General features: G+C 36.7%; 1 protein-coding gene across 2 annotated transcripts in view; it reads right to left on the minus strand.

Annotated features, from left to right (window-relative positions):
• The window catches only part of LOC120624646 (protein Tob1), a 72115-nt gene that overhangs the window by 4211 nt on the left and 48708 nt on the right, over positions 1-19196 (minus strand). The window contains exons 1-2 of one of the 2 annotated variants that reach the window (XM_039891305.1): positions 2510-2693; positions 672-971 (exon numbers count right to left, since the gene is read on the minus strand). In XM_039891305.1, coding sequence (XP_039747239.1) covers positions 672-960 — 289 coding nt within the window. In that variant the 5' untranslated portion in view covers positions 961-971; positions 2510-2693. Of the gene's footprint in view, positions 1-671; positions 972-2509; positions 2694-19196 lie in introns of those variants that run through there. The other variant, XM_039891303.1, reaches the window with a different exon arrangement.

Below are 19196 nucleotides of genomic sequence, written 5' to 3' on the forward strand. Positions count from 1 at the left end.
GTAGTGGAATAAAGAAAAGATTCAAAACTAAAATAGGTATATAATCAACCAGACCTTGTAGTATTTATATAAATCTATATGCTATAGGTATAAGGTACCGTACCTATATCTATATACTTTTCTAGTAAGCCCAAATTAGTTATATCCGACACTCGTTAAAGTGAAAGTTTAGCCGGTATAGCTAACTTGACTATCGGCTACAAGAAGATAAATTGAGGAAATAAATGAAAATTGCGCTCAATAACTTTCAACATCCATGTTACATAACATCATATTTATCTACCTATTTTAGCAATACACCTATAAACGCTTGGGTCCGAAATATACATAAAATGAATCTATATGTCCATACTTGGGGATAGCCTAGTGGTTTGGACTTCGGCTACACTTTCAGAGGGCAGAGTTCCGATCCCAGCACGCAACTTTTATAAGTTATGTGCGTTCACTTCAACGGTGACGAAATCAGGACGCCTGAGAGTTCTCCATAATGTTCTCAAAGGTGTGTGGAGCCCACCAATCCACACTGGGCCAGTGTTGTGGACTGCGGCCTACACCCTTCTAATAGTGGGAGGGGGCCCGTGCCCTTTAGTGCGCCGTCCAGTAATGGGTGGATATTATAATGATGATGATTATAGATAGTCTTGAATAAGCTTTACTAATTTGAACTTTACCTGGATCAACCCAAACAGCGAGATCCCGTGGTAGGTGCTCTAGAACGTCTCGTACTGGTACGCCGGATTCCCGCGCCGCGCGCTCCAGAACTGGGTCTAAAGGACCCCCGGTCTTCAGACATCTGAACGCTGACCCCCGGCACGGCCGGTCCGGGTACCAGTGACCCCGGAACTTCTCCTTCAACGCCTTCTCCAATTCTTCCCCGAAGATGTTCACCCGCCGCCTCGGCAGCTTGTTGTATAGATATGATATAACGAAGTTGAGTGCCACTTGTACTTCAATATGCATCGCTGGTATTGCTGTGGAAAAAAGAGAACACAAAGTTAGTAAAAATCAAATATAGTAAGTACACACGCTATAACTTGGGCAGATTGATGACCTTCTTGTACCGGTGAGCGCTGTGGTTTTAAGTGGGAGGTCTTTGGTTCGATAGGGGAAATTTGAGAATTAATAACTTCTGATTTATTTCTGATCTGGTCTGGTGGGAGGACCCCAATGATGTCAGTATAATATCCATTTTATTATTGACTTAAAAATATTCAACTTAAAACGATATACCAAACAAAATAGGACCATGATGATGAAAAAATACGACCATGTTACTAAATTATTAGACGGGATTCATAGAAGATAAAACCTTGAAGATGTTGTAAACAAATACCGACTTAGATAATTTATATAAGATACCTACTTAAGAATTCAATTATGGAAAACAAGTTAATTCCTCTCAAGGCAGCTTATAGTCGTAACAGGAACAAACTTTCTACTGAAGGGCTTTTATTTTCTATTTTAAGACTAGCCGAGATTTAATTATAGTGAAAAGATACTTTAAGGTAACAAAATTTTAAAATAACACAACATAATAATATTTTTTTTAAATTTAAAAGATCAGTTACGTTATCCAAAGTAATATAATTATAAATTAAAAATTCAAAAACCCCTGATTACAATTTAATACTCATTGTTCAACTAGATTTACTAGCTGTTGCCCGCGACTTCGTCTGCGTTTGATTTTGTTCTTAGATGTGGCAATTTAGTTGTAGTTCTAAAAAAATTTAAGTATTCAGTATCGCTAAGCCTTAAATGAGGGGTTTGCTGCTGTCCGCTGAGGAGTTCTGTCCTCTATCTCCAACCACATTCATCAGATCTACACAAAGTTCGGGCAAAATTAAACACATATTATAACCTCTATAGTACAAAAATATTTATTTAAATCGGTTATAATTTGTCGGAGTTATGGTGTTCAATCGTCAAACACTTTCATCCCCTCTCCCAAAGGAACCGAGCTTCATTTCGGGATAAAAAGTATCCTATATTACTTCTAACACTTCCAACAATATGTGTACAAAGTTTTATGATGATCGGTTAAGTAGTTTTTGCGTGAAAGCGTAACAAACGAACTTACATTGACATTTATAATATTAGTAGGGAAGTAGGGATAGGGATAGGGATAGGGATAAGATTATACGGTTATACCTTTCATTAAATACCCATACTACCTTCAGTATAGTAAAAAAAAAATGTAATTCACCATTTTGTGGTGGCGGCCATTTTGGATTTGAAATTTGTCATAGTGTATACCTAGTATTTTACTAGTCGAGCCCCTTCATTTCATTAAGGGTGTTGTGAAAAACTAGGTAATCTGCCATTTTGTGGCGCGGTATTCTTGGACCGATTTTCATCATATATAACTAAGAACACTCTGGAATAATTCACGTCGTTTTTGCTTCGGGGGATAATATTTTATTATTGGAAAGGCAAAATAACTTTAAGATAAGAAAATTTAAAATTAGCACAAAATAATATTACTATAAATTATGGAAATCAGTTACGTTACCCGATTAATAAACGGAGTTTTAGATAGCTGCGCGATGTACACTTGTTGAGTTATATACACTATTCGCCAAAATGGTCATGCGTCTCTCAAAATCACATATTATCTGAAGATCGATGTTTTTTATCTCTCTGATAAAGATTTTGTTACTTGGAAACTGTGTACAGATAGGTAAACTCAAGTCGCATTGCTCTAAATATGATTTTTTTAAATACCGTTGGCTATGTACGTATCTATCCAGTTTATCTGGCTATTATTTTTATAAGATATTAATCAGTGGAAATATGCGACCGTAGAAGTGTCAAAACTAAAGTGGTAATATAGGGTACATACTACAAAGGTCTACCTACCCACTATTGTAGGCAGAAGAAAAAATTATATCCTCCGATCATATCCCCTAGGCGGCTAACATGGGCAGGAGACCATTATATCCCCGGGTAATGGATAAAAATTAAAGGATTAAAATGTAACTACCAGATCACTGGCACACAGGTGGAAATTATATGTATATGTATAAAAAAAAAATAAACGGAGGTAAACATCTCCTATTCCCTGTTCCCGTGGACACGGTAATTATATCCCTTGTCTAGTGATATAATCGTGGGGTATATTTATGTATCCTGTCTGTGCTACCCTACAGAAAAGGGATCCGCCAAGACACGGCAATAGAAAATAGTTATTTAATTTTACTTCCGTTTATTATTACACGTACCTACAATATTTGTATATTACCTACTTCCCCCCGTGCGCAAATGCTCGGAAACTGTGGGGTAAACCTTTTTTTCTTTCTCCGGGAGAGAAACCGGTCTTCGACCTTCCTAGCTCAGCAAAGAGCGCTGTTGATTTAAGCGGGAGGTCTTGCGTTCGATTCACGGCAGGGGAAAGAATGTATAATTTCTGAATTTTCTCTGGTCAAGTCTGGAGGCTTCTTCATTTACCAGCAGGTGTAGTCAAGGGCTAACTTGTAGTGGAAAAAAAATACTGGATCCTGCCCGTGCAGTGTTATAATGGTGAAACCGCAAGGGAAAACGCAGTGTTTGTCGACCCCCCTTAACTAGTTGGACAGAACACATTAAACTAGTCGCTGAACAAAAGCGGCTCCCAAATCCGATAAAACAGATATCTGTTGACTGAGCACCTAAGTAGGTATTGGTCCTAACAAATATTTGCTTTGTCTTAACAAATCGATTTCGCTAATTAAATCGATCCGTTTCCGTGAAAAGAGCGATGGCCAATTTGCAAATGTAATATTTAAATAGGACAGTTGATGTTTCAGTTTGTTATATTTCTTCGTCTTTATATCAACCTATTACTATATTATTTGAAAAACTGTAGTGCCATGTGTGTAAAGATATTCAATGCAATCCCAGAATCAATAGGCATATTACCGTATCAAATTTAAGGATACATTGAAAAAGTGGCTATTGAGCAATGCACTGTATTCAATTGACGAATTTCCGCAATTTCAGAACTAGATTGCTTATACTTATATAATTGACCAAATTTTGTATGTTGGGGTTGCCTGAATGGATATGTTGCGACTTTTTATTCTGTTAAGAACATTTTATCACATATTCATACAAATAAATACATTTCATTTGACAAGCATGAAGGTACACTCATGATGTTTTCCTTTCGTTAAAGTAAGTGGCATTGAGTTGCTTAAAAACGCACATACTTTGAAAAGTACGTGAGATGCAACTGGGTTCCCCAAAATGGAGTTCGAAACCTTAACTATTACAGCTTTTTTATGCGCACGGTAAGTATGTTATGTACCAAGAATTACGATTGATCACAAAGAAACTATTGGCAGGTATGGCTTATCTCGATCTTCGCTCGCCGACGTCACGAGGCCAACTCCGGTGATAACTATCGTTCAAAGTGTCGATTATTGGTACTTGCGCTATTATAGAACGATAGTTCTTTAGTAATGGTTGGTTCGATTCGCCGATACCCCAATGCCTCAAGACGAAAGTCTTTAACGAGTGTGTCCTGCCTGTAATTACATATGGAGCCAAGACGTGGACACTAACAGTCGACTTAATCCACAAATTTAAAGTCGTGCAGCGCACTAGGTCACCGACATAGCTCATAGGATAAGCAAGTTGAAGTGGCAGTGGGCGGGTCATGTCTGTCGTAGGACCGATGGCCGTTGGGGCAGACGTGTTCTGGAGTGGAGACCGAGAATCGGTAAGCGCAGTGTGGGACGACCTCCAGCCCGCTGGACAGATGACCTTAAAAAGGTGGTTGGAAGCGGCTGGATGAGAAAGGCGGAGGACCGTGTGTGGTGAAGCGCTCTTGGAAAGGCCTATGTTCAGCAGTGGACGCTTGTGGGCTGTTGATGATGAATGGTTGGTCTAGTATGGTTAGCATGTTAAGCTACGGATATGAGACCCTGGTTCTATCAAAAATTATAACATACTGGTTTAAATTTCTGTACTACAGGTAAGTATATACTTTTTGTCTAACCCTGTAGGTTGTCCACTCTGCGGTTCAGATGGTCATTGTTCTGAACACATATAATCAGACACTAGATATATTAAGACCAGTGGCGTGCGCTTTATAGATGCACAAATGCCTACCCTAACAATTTCATTCAACTTGTATAGAAGGAGATTTTTTTAATTTTAGGCGATCTTCCTGCTTTATGCATACCCTGGTTTAAACCCCTATGAACGTCTCTGGTTTAGACCCTGCTTTCTGAGTCGAAAACTGTGGATTCGATTACCACAACTGGAAAATGTCTGTGATGAACATGAATGTTTTTCTGTCTGCGTTTATTCATTATCAGATATCATCATAAAATATTCATCAGTCGTCATAGTAGCCATAACCCAAGCCACTAACGCAATCTAGATGGCGTTGTGTGTATTATAATAGTATATTTATTATTATTATTTATAATATATAGCTTTGAAGTCATAATGACCATTATCAAAGAATAGAAGCGGTAAAGCATACTTCATTCTTTACTTACTTACATACTTTCTTCTTTATACCTACATCTGTGCACCACGACGCGATCACTTCAAATGCGCGGTGGCTCTATAACACGCTTCGTTTTTTTTTGTGGCTTATGACAACTGTCTAGCAGCCGTAGGCCTTTAAAATAAACGTGAAATGACGTCCGAATAGTTATCGATTTAATGTTTTGTCGCACTTGAACTGAGATTACCTTTCAAATGTCACAGCGTGACAAAACACCAATCATTCCACGTTTATTTGTATGGCCCATAAGTAACGATCATTTAAAACGTGCGGCGTACTCCTAGGAACAAACTTCATATTCTCCACGTAAAATAAGAAAAAAAGTTATGTTGTGATGCCGGTCATTGCCCCCAATCCGTCTATTCACACTTCGGGCTGGCTAATTTTATTTCCGTACCGAATTAACTTTGGCCTTCCACAGATGCTATTATGGAACAGGCTAAACCATAGAGCTAAGAACTTGTAGAGTGTATACTTCAATGATTGTTTTTAAATATATAGACGTCCGCTAGTTGATCGTAAGTTATGACTCAGCCTTAGGTGGAGCGCGCTTGCCTAGAAGATGCCTATCAAATCTTTATTTTAAGGTACTCATATTTTAGGTAGTGGAGAAAATGGAAGCTGGAAGTGTATTCCAGATCGTTTTTACAACAGATTTCCTCGTTATTTTATGTTAGTAAAGCGATGCGTATTTATTTTTAATAATAGGTTTGAACTCCTCTCAGTTACTGATTGTTTGGTTTTTTTTTTCCAATCGGACCTCTTTTCCCCCCGTTAACTGAAAAAGTTCGAAACAAATTTAATATTTTCAATTATCAATAGAATGTAAAAATTTTTTTTTTTGTCGTTTAAAAGATTACCTCAACCAACGTACCTCCAATCAGATAATGAGCAAAATTGTAGTGAATCGTTGACTATTTTATTGAATTGTACCTATAGATGTATAGATTATACGTTACTGTTAAATTTGGATGGAAAGCTTCACAAGAGTTTGTGCCCTAGGGATCAAATAAATCAGGGGGAAAGTTAACCAAAGGGCTCTTCTTGTAAAGTTTGGATCTTGAATTAAAGTGACGTTGAAAATAATGAGATGGTTGGACTGATTAGTCCGTACGGCCCACATTCAAAAACAATCACATCCGGAATCATCAGAAATCGGGGACTTTCTGTTGATGACAAATTGATAGACAAAGTAAGTGGAACAGTGCCTATAAATATAAGCAGCATTTCTTAGGGCATGAAAAGAACCCGTTCAAATGACTAAAAGCAAGTAAAAGTTGTTTTCCTTAAAAGTTGAAGCAAGTGACATTTTAATTACTTAAAAACTTTGCTTCGGTTTTACTGTCATTAAATTCTGAGTACTATCCAGCTGTAACAAAATAGGCATAATCTTACCCGGTGCCTTTCAGAAAAAATTAAGCTGTGAATGTGAAAATGTAGCCTGTTTCCATCAATAATGTAGGTGTTGCCCTAAGGTGGTGTTCATGTTCCTGTAAACATGCATTTTAGACCGAACATAACGATGCTGCTTGGCGGCCGAAATAAGCTTGGCAGTATTACTTCCCTTGCGAGCTTTGTCATAAAAAACTCTGATACTACTAAAAATGTATGCGTATATGTTGTTTTACTAGTTTAAAATCTTTCTAAACTTCATTTTATCTAACTTGTCTTATAGTGTAAACAACTTTTCCTTACTTTTTTGAGTGGTATGTTTTAAAAATATAAAAAAAAAATATGATAAAATAAATAAAAACAAAAAATACAAATACTACTATCTGAGTCCAAGACTGTGGGTTCGATTCCCGCAATTGTAAAAATGTTTGTGTGATGAACATTAATGTTTCCAGTGTCTGGGCGTTTATCTGTATATTATAAGTATTTATGTATAATGAAAATATTCATCAGTCGTCTGATTATCCATAAAACAAGCTACGCTTACTTTGGGCTCGATGGCGATGTGTACTTATTTATTTATTACAAAACGAGATTTTCTGTATGTGAGTACGCTTTTAATAATTTTAAAATAAACTTTGGACTAAAAGATTATTACCGTCGATGGTCTGTCTGTGACATTAAAAGTGCTTCTATTCCCGTGGGCACGTCATTGTGCTAGTCACACATGCGCGTCACATCGCGCGTAGATTGCCACAAACTGTTCTATTTTTTATGTTTATTTTTTCAGCTTGCTTCTTTTCGTTGGTTTTCGTTTATCTTGTGCCGGAAGACTTATTGAAGTATTAACTATTACTACGCTCGAAATTTAGTGACGCCAATTTCTGTGACGTGACGGTGACGTCGAAAGGTAGACTGGGAACTAATGCCTTGGTGTTAAGTTCATCTTTTGTACAACCCACAAACAATTTTGTACATCACACAAACAATACATCATAAAAATATTTTCATGTTGCGTAAAATCCGATTATATATTCGTTCTGCTTGGGAACCTATGTAAATATGACTATGTTGGTGATTTTTAATGATATAACATGTGTTTATTATTTTCCGAATGATCTTAATATTATAATTTTGTAGCCGACTAAATCCTTTTCTTTCACTTTTAAGGTGTTTTAGTCACCTCCTGTGAAAGTCTTTAATGGAGAAATATGCGTCAAAAACGGAACTAATTTAATAAAGATTAGTATTTATCAATACATATGTATAACTATTCGGCTTTCGTATGTTAGTATTCGCAAAACGGTTGGACTTGAAATTATTGCGCAATGTTTCAGTAAAAAAGTCTTTGTATATCGGTTCGGTTATAGCAAGATTGCCATCCGACCTTGAGAGACGTCACGTTGTTACAGGCCTCAGGCGATGAAGCAAGTAATCCCTTAAGACCTTTGCTCAGCCTTTTAGCAAAGTAAGTGAGACAATCATAAATAGAATTTGCTCAAACAGGCGTGTGTCTGAAACGTGTCAAAATCCATACAAAATATTATAAATGCGAATGTCTTTCTTATATATTTGTTTGATATCTATGTTGGGCTCATCCGCTGTAGAATGTTGAAGAAGTACTTTTTGTCTTAGGAAATCTAACGGTTCCCATTGATTTAAAAAAAAAGTCGATCCAATTGCGGATATATGCATTACTAACTAATTTGAAATTATATTTTATCCTTGACGGAATATCTTTTCATGCTTTCCAAATAATTGTATATTGTATTATGCAATTATAGCGTAAACATAAACACTTTTAAAAAATTTCAAATGACTGATCTAATTTGTCTTTAAAAACGGGTAGATAATATGAAAATTTCATACAGTCTTAAATAAAAAAAAAAGTTTGTAACATTTAAATATAGAAGCCAGATTCTCTCACATGTTGATTGCTTTTACGTGCGTTCTTACTGAAATCCCCCAATTATTGATTGGATTGGGTGCTACTTCTCAGGTAGGTGCAGGTTTTACTGTGAAATTGACGAAAAACGCGCCTTCTTATGAAGAAGGATAAGTTATAGTCGCAGATAACCCGAGTGCACTTCGCAGTTTTCTCTCCAGTCTATTCTTCGCAACGTGACTGCTTTTTTAATCGAGATCTAAAGAGCTTATGCAATACGTGAGTAATCTTCACCACTTATTGTGTATATATAATTATGTTTCCTTAACGTAAGTGAAGTAGAAGTATTGTTAGGGGTACACTAATAAACGGTTTAATACATTCTAATGTCTCTTAACGAGTTATGGAAAAGGCTATGGTTAGGAGTTTTTCTGAAGGATACCATTTAAAATACCGAGATTACCAGGAGATCATAAGTGGCAATAGTAAAGGGCAGGCCATGCTTGTCGCAGGTGCGATGACCGTTGGAACAAGAAAGTTCTACTCCCTTACGCAATGTTAAGTCTTCTTCTTTCGAATATTAAATTACTGATGATAAAGTTCACTATGTGACATGATATTAATCAAGTTTTTGAGCGGTGATAGCGGTTTGGGTAGAAGCTCGACTTCACTATCCGGAGGCCGAGTTTGAACCTCTAACTTTTCAAAGTTATGTACGTTTTAAGTAATGAAAATTCAACGGTGAAGGAAAACATCGTGAGGAAACCTGCATGCCTGAAAGATCTACATAATGTTCTCAAAGGTGGGTGAAGTCCACCAGTCCGCAGTGGGCCAGCGTGGTGGAATACGGTCTTAACCCTTTCTCATTGTGGGAGGAGACCCGTGCTCTGTAGTGCACCGGTAATGGGTTGATGTGATGATGATGATGATGGAGTGGGATTTTTAAAGACTGGACTGCAGTTCCAGGCTAACAATCGATAATACGTTGGTCGGAGTTAGTCCGATGAAAGTTGCGACCGTGATTATGATCAGCCTAGCCGTGGGGGAAGTCGCGAGGTGTGCGGGATTTTTAAGAGCGTTGACACTATCCGATTTGATTTCGTGTCACGTAAATGTAAAACCCAAGCTGACTGGATGGATAACCGACTTTATTCTTTACTCTGTTGGCCTATCGACCTAAAGTTGAATCTTAAAAGTAGGGCCCGTTTCTGACATAGGTTGCAATTGCTTAACGAGCGAAGTCAACCAAACTTGGATGAAACAATTAGGTCACACCACTTTTATCAGCTTCAGCTTTTTACACACACACACAGTGTATGCCTTTAAAGTGTGTTTTCCTTTTTTGAAGAACGTGCTGGCAACATTATTTATATCTATGTGGTTTCGGTGACATTGCTACGACATGATACAGAGCTATTAGCTACCAGCTATGCCAAGCTGGTCTCATGTTGTAGTTAGAAGGTGGTCATAGGATCTTTACAACTTTACCGGTTAAACTGAACCAATCGAGTTTGCTCTTGTTAATATTAACTATAACCATCAATCAGGTTCAGACAAAAAAAATCATAAGAAGCTTGTTTTCGTAGAAAATGTCGTTTGAAATATTAATATCAAAATCCAACATTTTTAAAGCTCATAGGATATCAGCTAAAGTTGATGGAGAACCACCGAGCTTTTTGTTGTCGTTTAGACAAAAGCTGTTAACGTTAAAGCTATAAATATCAAAAAGCTAAATTATTGTAACCCATAGAATTTTAAGCTAAGTTAACGTGAAGTGACTTTTTTTTAAAAGAGAGTTTTTTGAATACTCGCATCCATTTGGTTGGTTTGAAACACAGAACCTGATGTTGCTGCCAGCATTGAGTAGTTTTTTTAATAAAATTATTCACATCAAATTGCAGGATTATTATACTATACTTCAGAAGCAGGTACGACGTGAAAGAGTCAGCCAACTGGAAAATACTTTGAAGTTAACTTTTAACCTGTCTGAATGCCGAATACGAAGTACTCCATCTATTGTGGTTTTCATACAGAATTGTATTTTAGTTTAATATTTTGTGATAAAATATTCGTCCATTTCTTGAATTGTTTAAACCTTTTCGATCTAAGTGGAGCTGTATAAGGAAAGTGGTTAAAGTTACATTTTTAGATTAAGTACATTATCAAAAGCTTATAACAGTCCACTGAAGGCCTCAACCAATCAATCAATTTTTATTTGCTTGAATATGGTACAAGTAACATGTTTACATATTAGCAGTAGTTAACTATTTTTTATAAGTGTCACATATCCCTGTCAAGACTAGCGTTAAAAAAAAATGTTGTTTATATTTTAAAAATTCATCACTTCAAACAAAACTGCTTAAAAAGTAGCCTACTTAAATTAATAATTGAATTTGATTATTATAAAATGTAATCAATCGAGGATACTTCCAGTTAGTTATATTTTAAAACATCTAAAAAATAATATTTAGAATATTAAACAGACATTTTTATAGACGGAGGGTGAAAGTGAATGTAACTATTCATCCCTAAAACGAAGGTGTTTTATTGAGTTAGGTAGATACCTCACGACGGCTGAAATAGATGAAACATACAAATATCTCGGATCAGTCAGGCTACCCAAATACGTTTTGAATTTAGATAAGGGTCTAACGAGAGGGCTTTGTAATAAAGTGGACCTAAAAACCCCTGCTAAGCTTAGTTAAGTTCGTAACTTTGACAAAAGCGCTTGTTACGGCAGATGAAGCAACGATCTTCGTGAAGTTTTACCTTGGAAAGTTTGAAACTCTGCAACTTACTGTTTAGTTACCCTCGGATATTTGCAATATAAAATTAAACTGTATACTTAAGTTAAAGTTGTGAATTCAGAGATGAAAAAACGCCTGTATAACTAAGTACGTGAGTACTATGAATGTAACAGTGATCTTAACATGGATATGCTATTAAATCCAACAAGGTTGCAATTTATATAATTGTTTCCTTTTTATAGAATTTTACTCACTAGATTTTCGGGTCTCCTACTACGATGGGAAGGTTTTAAGCTGGTGTCCACTACGCTGGCCCATTGCGGATTGGTGCGGATTTGCCTTGTAGTGGGCCGATAATGGATTGATATAACGACAAGATGTTCGTATGGGTAATAGGTAATAAAGCCGAAGCCTCCTACTAGTCTAGACTATAGAAAGTTTGGAAATTATAATGATTATCCTCGCCGGGGGACCTCAATTAAGAAGACAACAGCTCTCACCACTACGCTAGGGAATTAATCAAAAAGTTAATAATAAAGAGCGAGATAAATTTTCATAACTTTCCAATACAAATAATTCAGGCAATTCTTACATACTTTTTTGCTTAAATGCAATACCCCATTAGAATTTCCTCTCAGGCCTTGTTCACAGCCATGCAAAGCAAATAACAAGCACCCCTACATCAGAAGGCTACCGGGGTATTGGGTGGCAATTTAAGGGGGTGTTTGAAAAAAGAACTTCTTTCACTAAAGCGTATAGCATACTACTATCGATTTTGATTGTAGAACTCATCCTTGTTGATTTTAGAACGTGTGCTTGTGTGATGTCTGACCTTTCTGTCTTGCAAAAAATTGCTCGTATAGGTCTTTGTTTTTTGAGTTTTTTGCCTATAATGGAAGTGGTTCAATTGCAAAAGGATCAATATACGAGTATAAGCAAGAGGGTCTATCCAAAAGCCAAAAATATGATCTGCGAGGCAAGAAGTTTGGTGACCTCTATTCAAAACTATAATATTATAGTACCTACGTGGACTAAATAAATGGTTCACGATATAGAGACAAGAATTTTGGGGATCTCTAGTTTAGACTATAATATAGTACGTGTACAAAGGAATATATTTGGTATTATAAACAATTTCGTATTTGACGGCCGATTGGCGCAGTTTGCAGCGACCCTGCTTTCTGAGTCCACGGCCGTGGGTTCGATTCCCACAACTGAAAAATGTTTGTGTGATGAGCATGAATGTGTTTCAGTGTCTGGGTTTTTATATGTATATTCTAAGTATTTATGTATATTATTCATAAAAATATTCATCAGTCATCTTAGTACCCATAACACAAGCTACGCTTACTTTGGGACTGGGTGGCGATGTGTGTATTGTCGTAGTATATTTATTATTAAAAAAATTTAATTTATAGTCGAAGTAAAGTATTCTAAAGATTACTTTATAGGCTTAGACTATAGCATGGTACTCGGTAACATATAGTCTAGATCACCATATTATTATACCTAGAACAAGTACTGTAGGAATGTTTCATCATCATTAACAATGATGAATAATGAAACATTACAGTGTACTGCTGGACTAAAGACCTCTCCCGACTGGAGGACTTGTCCATTATAACCTGGGCAGGCGGGTTGGTGATCACAGTAGATCGTTTTAGTAGGACAAAGGACTGTCAGTTATATTCCCTTAGTCGCCTCGTACGACACCTGTATTCTGGTCTGCCGTCGACACACGACACACTTCCTTGTCTTTACTTATATGAATCAAATTAAAGTTAAAGTGATAGCAGAGGAAAGAACTGTACGGAGTATATCATGAAAATTAAGCCTAATTTGCTATACTCCGCGAAAAACAGGAGAATTTGTATGGTGTAATTTATAATTTGACTTCATGGATTTCCGCAAAGTAACTCCTCCTTCTATACAATATCCAATATCCAATACCTATCCAGTAAAGAGTTTACTTTATAGTCTAGACTGTATAGTAGGTAGTATAGACATTATTCGATATCATTTTTTTACTTTCGTTAATAATATGGAAGTAAAAGATATTATATATTATAAGCCTTTATTTAAAGAGTAAAGGATAGTCTAGACTCTATTGTCTTTAGAAAGTTCTATACTACAAATAATGAAATCAAAGTTAAAGATATAGCAGAGTAAAGTACTCTAAGGAGTATAATATATAGTCTAGACTGTATAGTACTATAGAATTGTTCGGTACTATAATAAATCGTATGAAAGTTCGCAGCGGTTGCGTGATGTCACGTTATTACGTGTGAACGCAAATATTAGCTATCTAGTTTTATTTATTACCCACATGGCACATTTCGTGATAGCGAATTGGGATTTACTAATGATATTATATTACGGTTAAGTGGAAGACGGTGATTCTGTTTCTAAGTTTTTTCCTTATTTTCATATTTTTGTATTTTTTTATATTCAGACGCCCCGTTGCCACATTGGTGTAGTAAGCATGTTTTAAACGAACAACGACGCTTTTATATAGTCATCAATAATGATGGCCCACCTGATTGTAAGTAGAAATCGCCTATAACACTTCAAAGGGCATGCAAGGAGCCCGTCAGAGTCAAATATTTCTTTATTCAAATAGGCACATAGATGGCACTATTGATGCGTTATATACAAAATGTGTACATAGCAGTGAGTAGTGATGGCGAAAACTACAATCGTAAACTTAAAACTAAAGCTACGAGGGTTCCAATCGCGCCCTGGTCTAAGAAGAAGCCCACTATAAACTTAGCCGGGTGTTCTTTTTTTATCACCATCTCACATTGTCATTAGAAAATATTTAACCTGCAACATTCGTCCTGCAACATGCCGCCCTGTGTGCACCAATTTGAGGCGTAGGTTAACACCCGAGGCTTAACAGCCTCATGTGCCTGTAATTACGGCAACCACACTCTTCAGACCGGAACACAGCATTGCAATAATGCTGCTTAGCGGCAGAAATAAGCATGGCGATGGTACTTCCCCGGACAAGCTCTGTGACAAAAAGCTCTATAACTGCTTGCCTTGAGCGTAAGATTAGATTATCCTTAACTTCTTAAAAGAGAGCTGCATCTTCTAAGGAAGAGAGCTGCATCTTTGATGAGCAGGATTCGCGGCAGCAGCAACAGCACTTTGCAAACAGTAGCTGGAAAGCTAAATAACCTGTTCTGGAGGCACTGGGTGGGTTTACATGCACACACACGGATCAAGTAGTATTCAATTTAATTTTTTTTTTCTTTTTTTTTTTTAATTTAATAATTATCATTATTCATTGTAATTTTTAATTTAATTTTTATTTTTTATTTTGTCTTTCAATTTTATATTTTTGACATGCCATTTGAATAAATTTATACTGTAATTTTAATTTTTAATTCAATATTGTATATTAAAAAAAATCACTTATTTTTTTCGATTGACCACACTACTTTGGTAAGATTGAAGTAATCTCACCTAAGTAGTGTGGTATATACTATTTGATTGCGTGAAATCTATCTAATCTATCATCTCAACACAAAACTGTATCCCAGTAATGCAAAGGTGGTACTATTTACATTCCATACAAATCGCAGTTAAATTTCCCGCTATCAAATGTGTCAGCGTAGATATAAGACGATAGAGAAAATAGTAGACTCACACTAGGTACCCTGGTGGAAAGCGACAATTTATATATCATAGTAAACTCGGGATATGGCAGTTGTATTAACTCAGACCCTTAAAAAGTTTCTACGCGGCATCGTACATAAACGCTTTATCCCAGGGCGAGACGTCTTTGTCGGTAAGTCCTAGACCAAACTAGAAAAAAAAACAGATTTTTTAATTCCAAAATTGTCTCTGCCGGGGTTCGAATATGGGACCTCCCACTTATAATACCAGAAGCTTACCACTGCCGAAGGGTGGTCAGCAAAAATGAAGACGTAGGTAAAAGAGATGCGTTTTCAAACGCCCTGGATTCTGATATTTGCACCATCTCCGCTATAATTATCACCATGTTTTTCTTAACGAAGTATTTGTCCAAGCAGGTGTATAAAATGGCTGATATAGGTTAAATAAATACATTTGGACATTGCTAAGCTATTAGACTGGAAGTAAATATATTAGGAACGTGATTAATCGTAGGTTAAATCTATTAACCTTCACGGTCCATAACCTGTTAAACAACAGCAAAAGCGATTTTTGCTTTCAGGTCTGATGACACAGTGGTGAGCGCTTGTGTTTTATAAGTGGAGGTGTCGACAGGGGCAATTTAGGAATTAGTCTGGCTGGTATTGGCTGTGGCTAGTTACCACTCTGCTGAAAAAGACGGGCGGCCCAACGATTTACCGTTCCGGTTCCATTAAGGGTATCACTGCCATATCCCAAATAAGTTAGCTCGCCCGACTGCGGTCGGTCAGACAAGTCAGGCCTATTTGTATCCACTAAAATAGGTCACATAAAACAAAACTAATAATCCGACCATGTTGCCAAATTTTAATTAAATCCTCATTTATTTATTTACTTGCATCCATGCCTTAACATACATATTCATGAGGCCCTGCCAAGGCGTAGCAATAAGAAAAAGAATTTGGTAGGTACACATAACGCCAAACAATAAGAAAGTATAAAAACAACATCTCCTAGAAGTAAGTCTCTTCTCGCTTACGTATTACTAGCGGTCCCGCGCGACTTTGTCCGCGTTCAACTTTAAAAGGTAGAAATATGCCGTCACGGACTGTTTTTTAGAGCTTTTAAAGGGAAACAACTTTTTCATACATGATTTTATCGTAACTTTAACCGTTTACGCAACGGTTAAAGTTACGATAAAACGGAATGTTTCTTTCTTTCCAACGCACACAGCGAAAGTTTACAAAAGGAAAAAAAAACCCGATTTTGAAACATTCTTCATTTGTGCTTATTCTGATCTCAGCGTGATGGTATATAACTTATAAACCTTCCTCGATAAATGGGCTATCCAACACTGAGATATTTTTTCAAATCAGACTAGTAGTTACTGAGATCATCGTAAACGATCAAACAAACTCTTCAGCTATATATAATTAGGATAAGATATATAATGTCACTTTCCTAAAATAAAAGTTATGTATTACGTATGTATTAAAGACATGGGAACCGTAAAAAGACCGTCGTATGCAATAATTACATATTTTACTTCCTAGTAAATGAGTATATCTTTCGGTCGCCAAAAACTGAGGAACTCAATTTGATCACCCAATCTCAGGATTATGACATCCATAGAAATATATAAAATTAAGGAGTCCGTCTATAATTTTAAGAAAACTGCATTATATTAAGCTCATATGATTGTTTGGACCGTAGCAATTTAGAAATTATATAACGTAACCCAAATAAAAGTTACGTTATATAAATTTTAAACTGTTGTAAATCGATCTGTTTTTTCCGGGTAATCTCTGGAACGGATGAATTACGGTAGGCAGAGGATTTTACGGAGAGTTATATAAGCTAGTTCTATTTCCGGGAACCCACCCCTAAAAGGGGGTTGCGAGTTGCTTAAGTTATAGGCATTAGATCTAGAAATTAGTTTATATATTTTTATAATTTTATGAATGTTTTTTTTCCGTAGCAGAAGGAAATAACTACCGCTATCAGCGTTTCATTAAAAACAAAAATTTCAAAAAAAAGTTGGGTAACAGAGAATGAGTGTTTAAACGAAAAACACAGGAAGTCCGCTTCTACTAGTGGTACTTTCCAGTCAAAGCGGACGAAGTCGCGGAGAACCGCTAACAATATTTCATGTTTCATTCATAATATAGTCGTATTTATTTAGTCCCCTATTTTACGATCTGTATTGCACGAAGGCTGGAAGAATATTGAGGGGAATTCACAAGTCAAATGAATTGTGTCATAAAAGTTCGCAACTTTTGACATCACAGACGTTTTTACAGCATCCAACTCATCTCGGAATCGATTCACGACAACGAAACCGAGCGTTGGGGGCGTACGGCCTTTAAGTTCTGTCCTATTTATATCAGTAACCCAGTATCGACCCGTCGCTCCACTGCCCGACAACCCCTGACTCGACACACTCAATAAAAACACTTATATCAAATGGAGCAAAGGTCAGATTTCTGCGTGCCCAGCCCGCCTTCCGCATGACAGTCGAAACGGTCGTGGCGAATTTAACTCTACTACTATAATTAAAAATATATTATTGTCTAGTCTATGTTTCGGTTTTTATTTTCGTATGTCGGTCGGCATTGAATATTTTAGAGATTTATTTAATCGGAAAGATTTTAGCGACTAAATGCACGAAAATAATGTCTTATATGAATGGACGGTTTAATAACGATAAAATATTCATTGTTTATTGAATTTGCAAGGTAGATGCAGAGATTATTATCATCATCATGTCAGCCAACGGACAAAGGGCTTTTTTAGGAAGTTCCACATACAACGGTCTTGTGCCGCTTAGGTAGCGGCTCCCTGCGACTCGTTCGATGTCATCCGTACGACGAGTTTATTGCGTTTATCATTAAGTTAGACATAGGAGTAAATGTTATCCTTTTGCTCATTTTTAGCACAACCGATGGGAGAGTTCCATAGTCCACTGTCATGGGGTTTAACCCTAACTTTTTAAGGTAGCCCTTAAATGCAATCTCACCTGATGGTGATCTTCCACGTTGCAAGTGCTAACCGGATAGGACCCTTAATTTTAAACCCCTACTATCGCACGTGCTTGTCGGCAGGGTGGTAAATAGCAACAAGCCTTCCAGACCAGATCTGGTGGTGGAGGACAAAAAAATTATCAGTTACGAAATTACCCTTGCCAGAGATCACTCCTGGGACCTCCCATTTTAAACTCATCTTACGATCACCATTGTGTAAAGAAGGTCATCAAAATACCAGCGTTGGTAGCTGATTGCATCCAGAGCTTTTCTGTGACTCTTAAGATACGACATTTTTTGAGTCGCATATAACCAGTAGTCGGAACACCTAGTCTACAAACGCTACGCTTACGTCACATATCCAGAAGGCTGAGACCTAACTTATCATTAATTATACTGTCTTTGTAAAGCACAGAGTAGATAACGTTGGTAAACATGAATGAATCTACAAATCTCAGGAGAAATTTTGGGAAATGTGTAATCTTTTGTTTGCATCAGGGACTGGGGCAGCCATGTTTGCGAAGTTTCCATTGTACTCGAAGTAATGCACGACATGCCTGTGTCAGTTAACAAATTAAATCTTTCCACGTTACGTGTTTCATTCATCTATTTCTTTTGATACATTTTCTACAAACATTTCACACATTAGACTAAATAACCGTTGGATTTACTGCAAAGGTGTTTTAAGACAACAAACAGCAATGAAAAGTATAAGTGAGCGGCCATCTTGGACTTTTATCAGAAAATGTACTAAATAAAACAAAGTGCTTAGAAATGTTATTTGAGTTTGTGTTAAGTTAAAAGCTTAAGCGGTATTCGCGATATAACAAACGGTTAGCAATTTTTTTGTAAAGTCATCTTTATTTACTGACCAGACGTTTATTGGAGGTTTAGGTGGTCTTGGAAATAAATCTCTAGAGGCTCTTGCACGAGCTATGACAGGCACAAGCTACACGAGCATTAGTCATCCCCACTCTAAAATTAGTTGCATCGTTCTTTGTTTTTATTTTAACTCGAGACAAAAACCTTCTTTAAGTAAT

This window comes from Pararge aegeria, chromosome 6 (assembly GCF_905163445.1).
Source record: "Pararge aegeria chromosome 6, ilParAegt1.1, whole genome shotgun sequence".
In the NCBI taxonomy this organism is placed as follows: Eukaryota; Metazoa; Arthropoda; class Insecta; order Lepidoptera; family Nymphalidae; genus Pararge; species Pararge aegeria.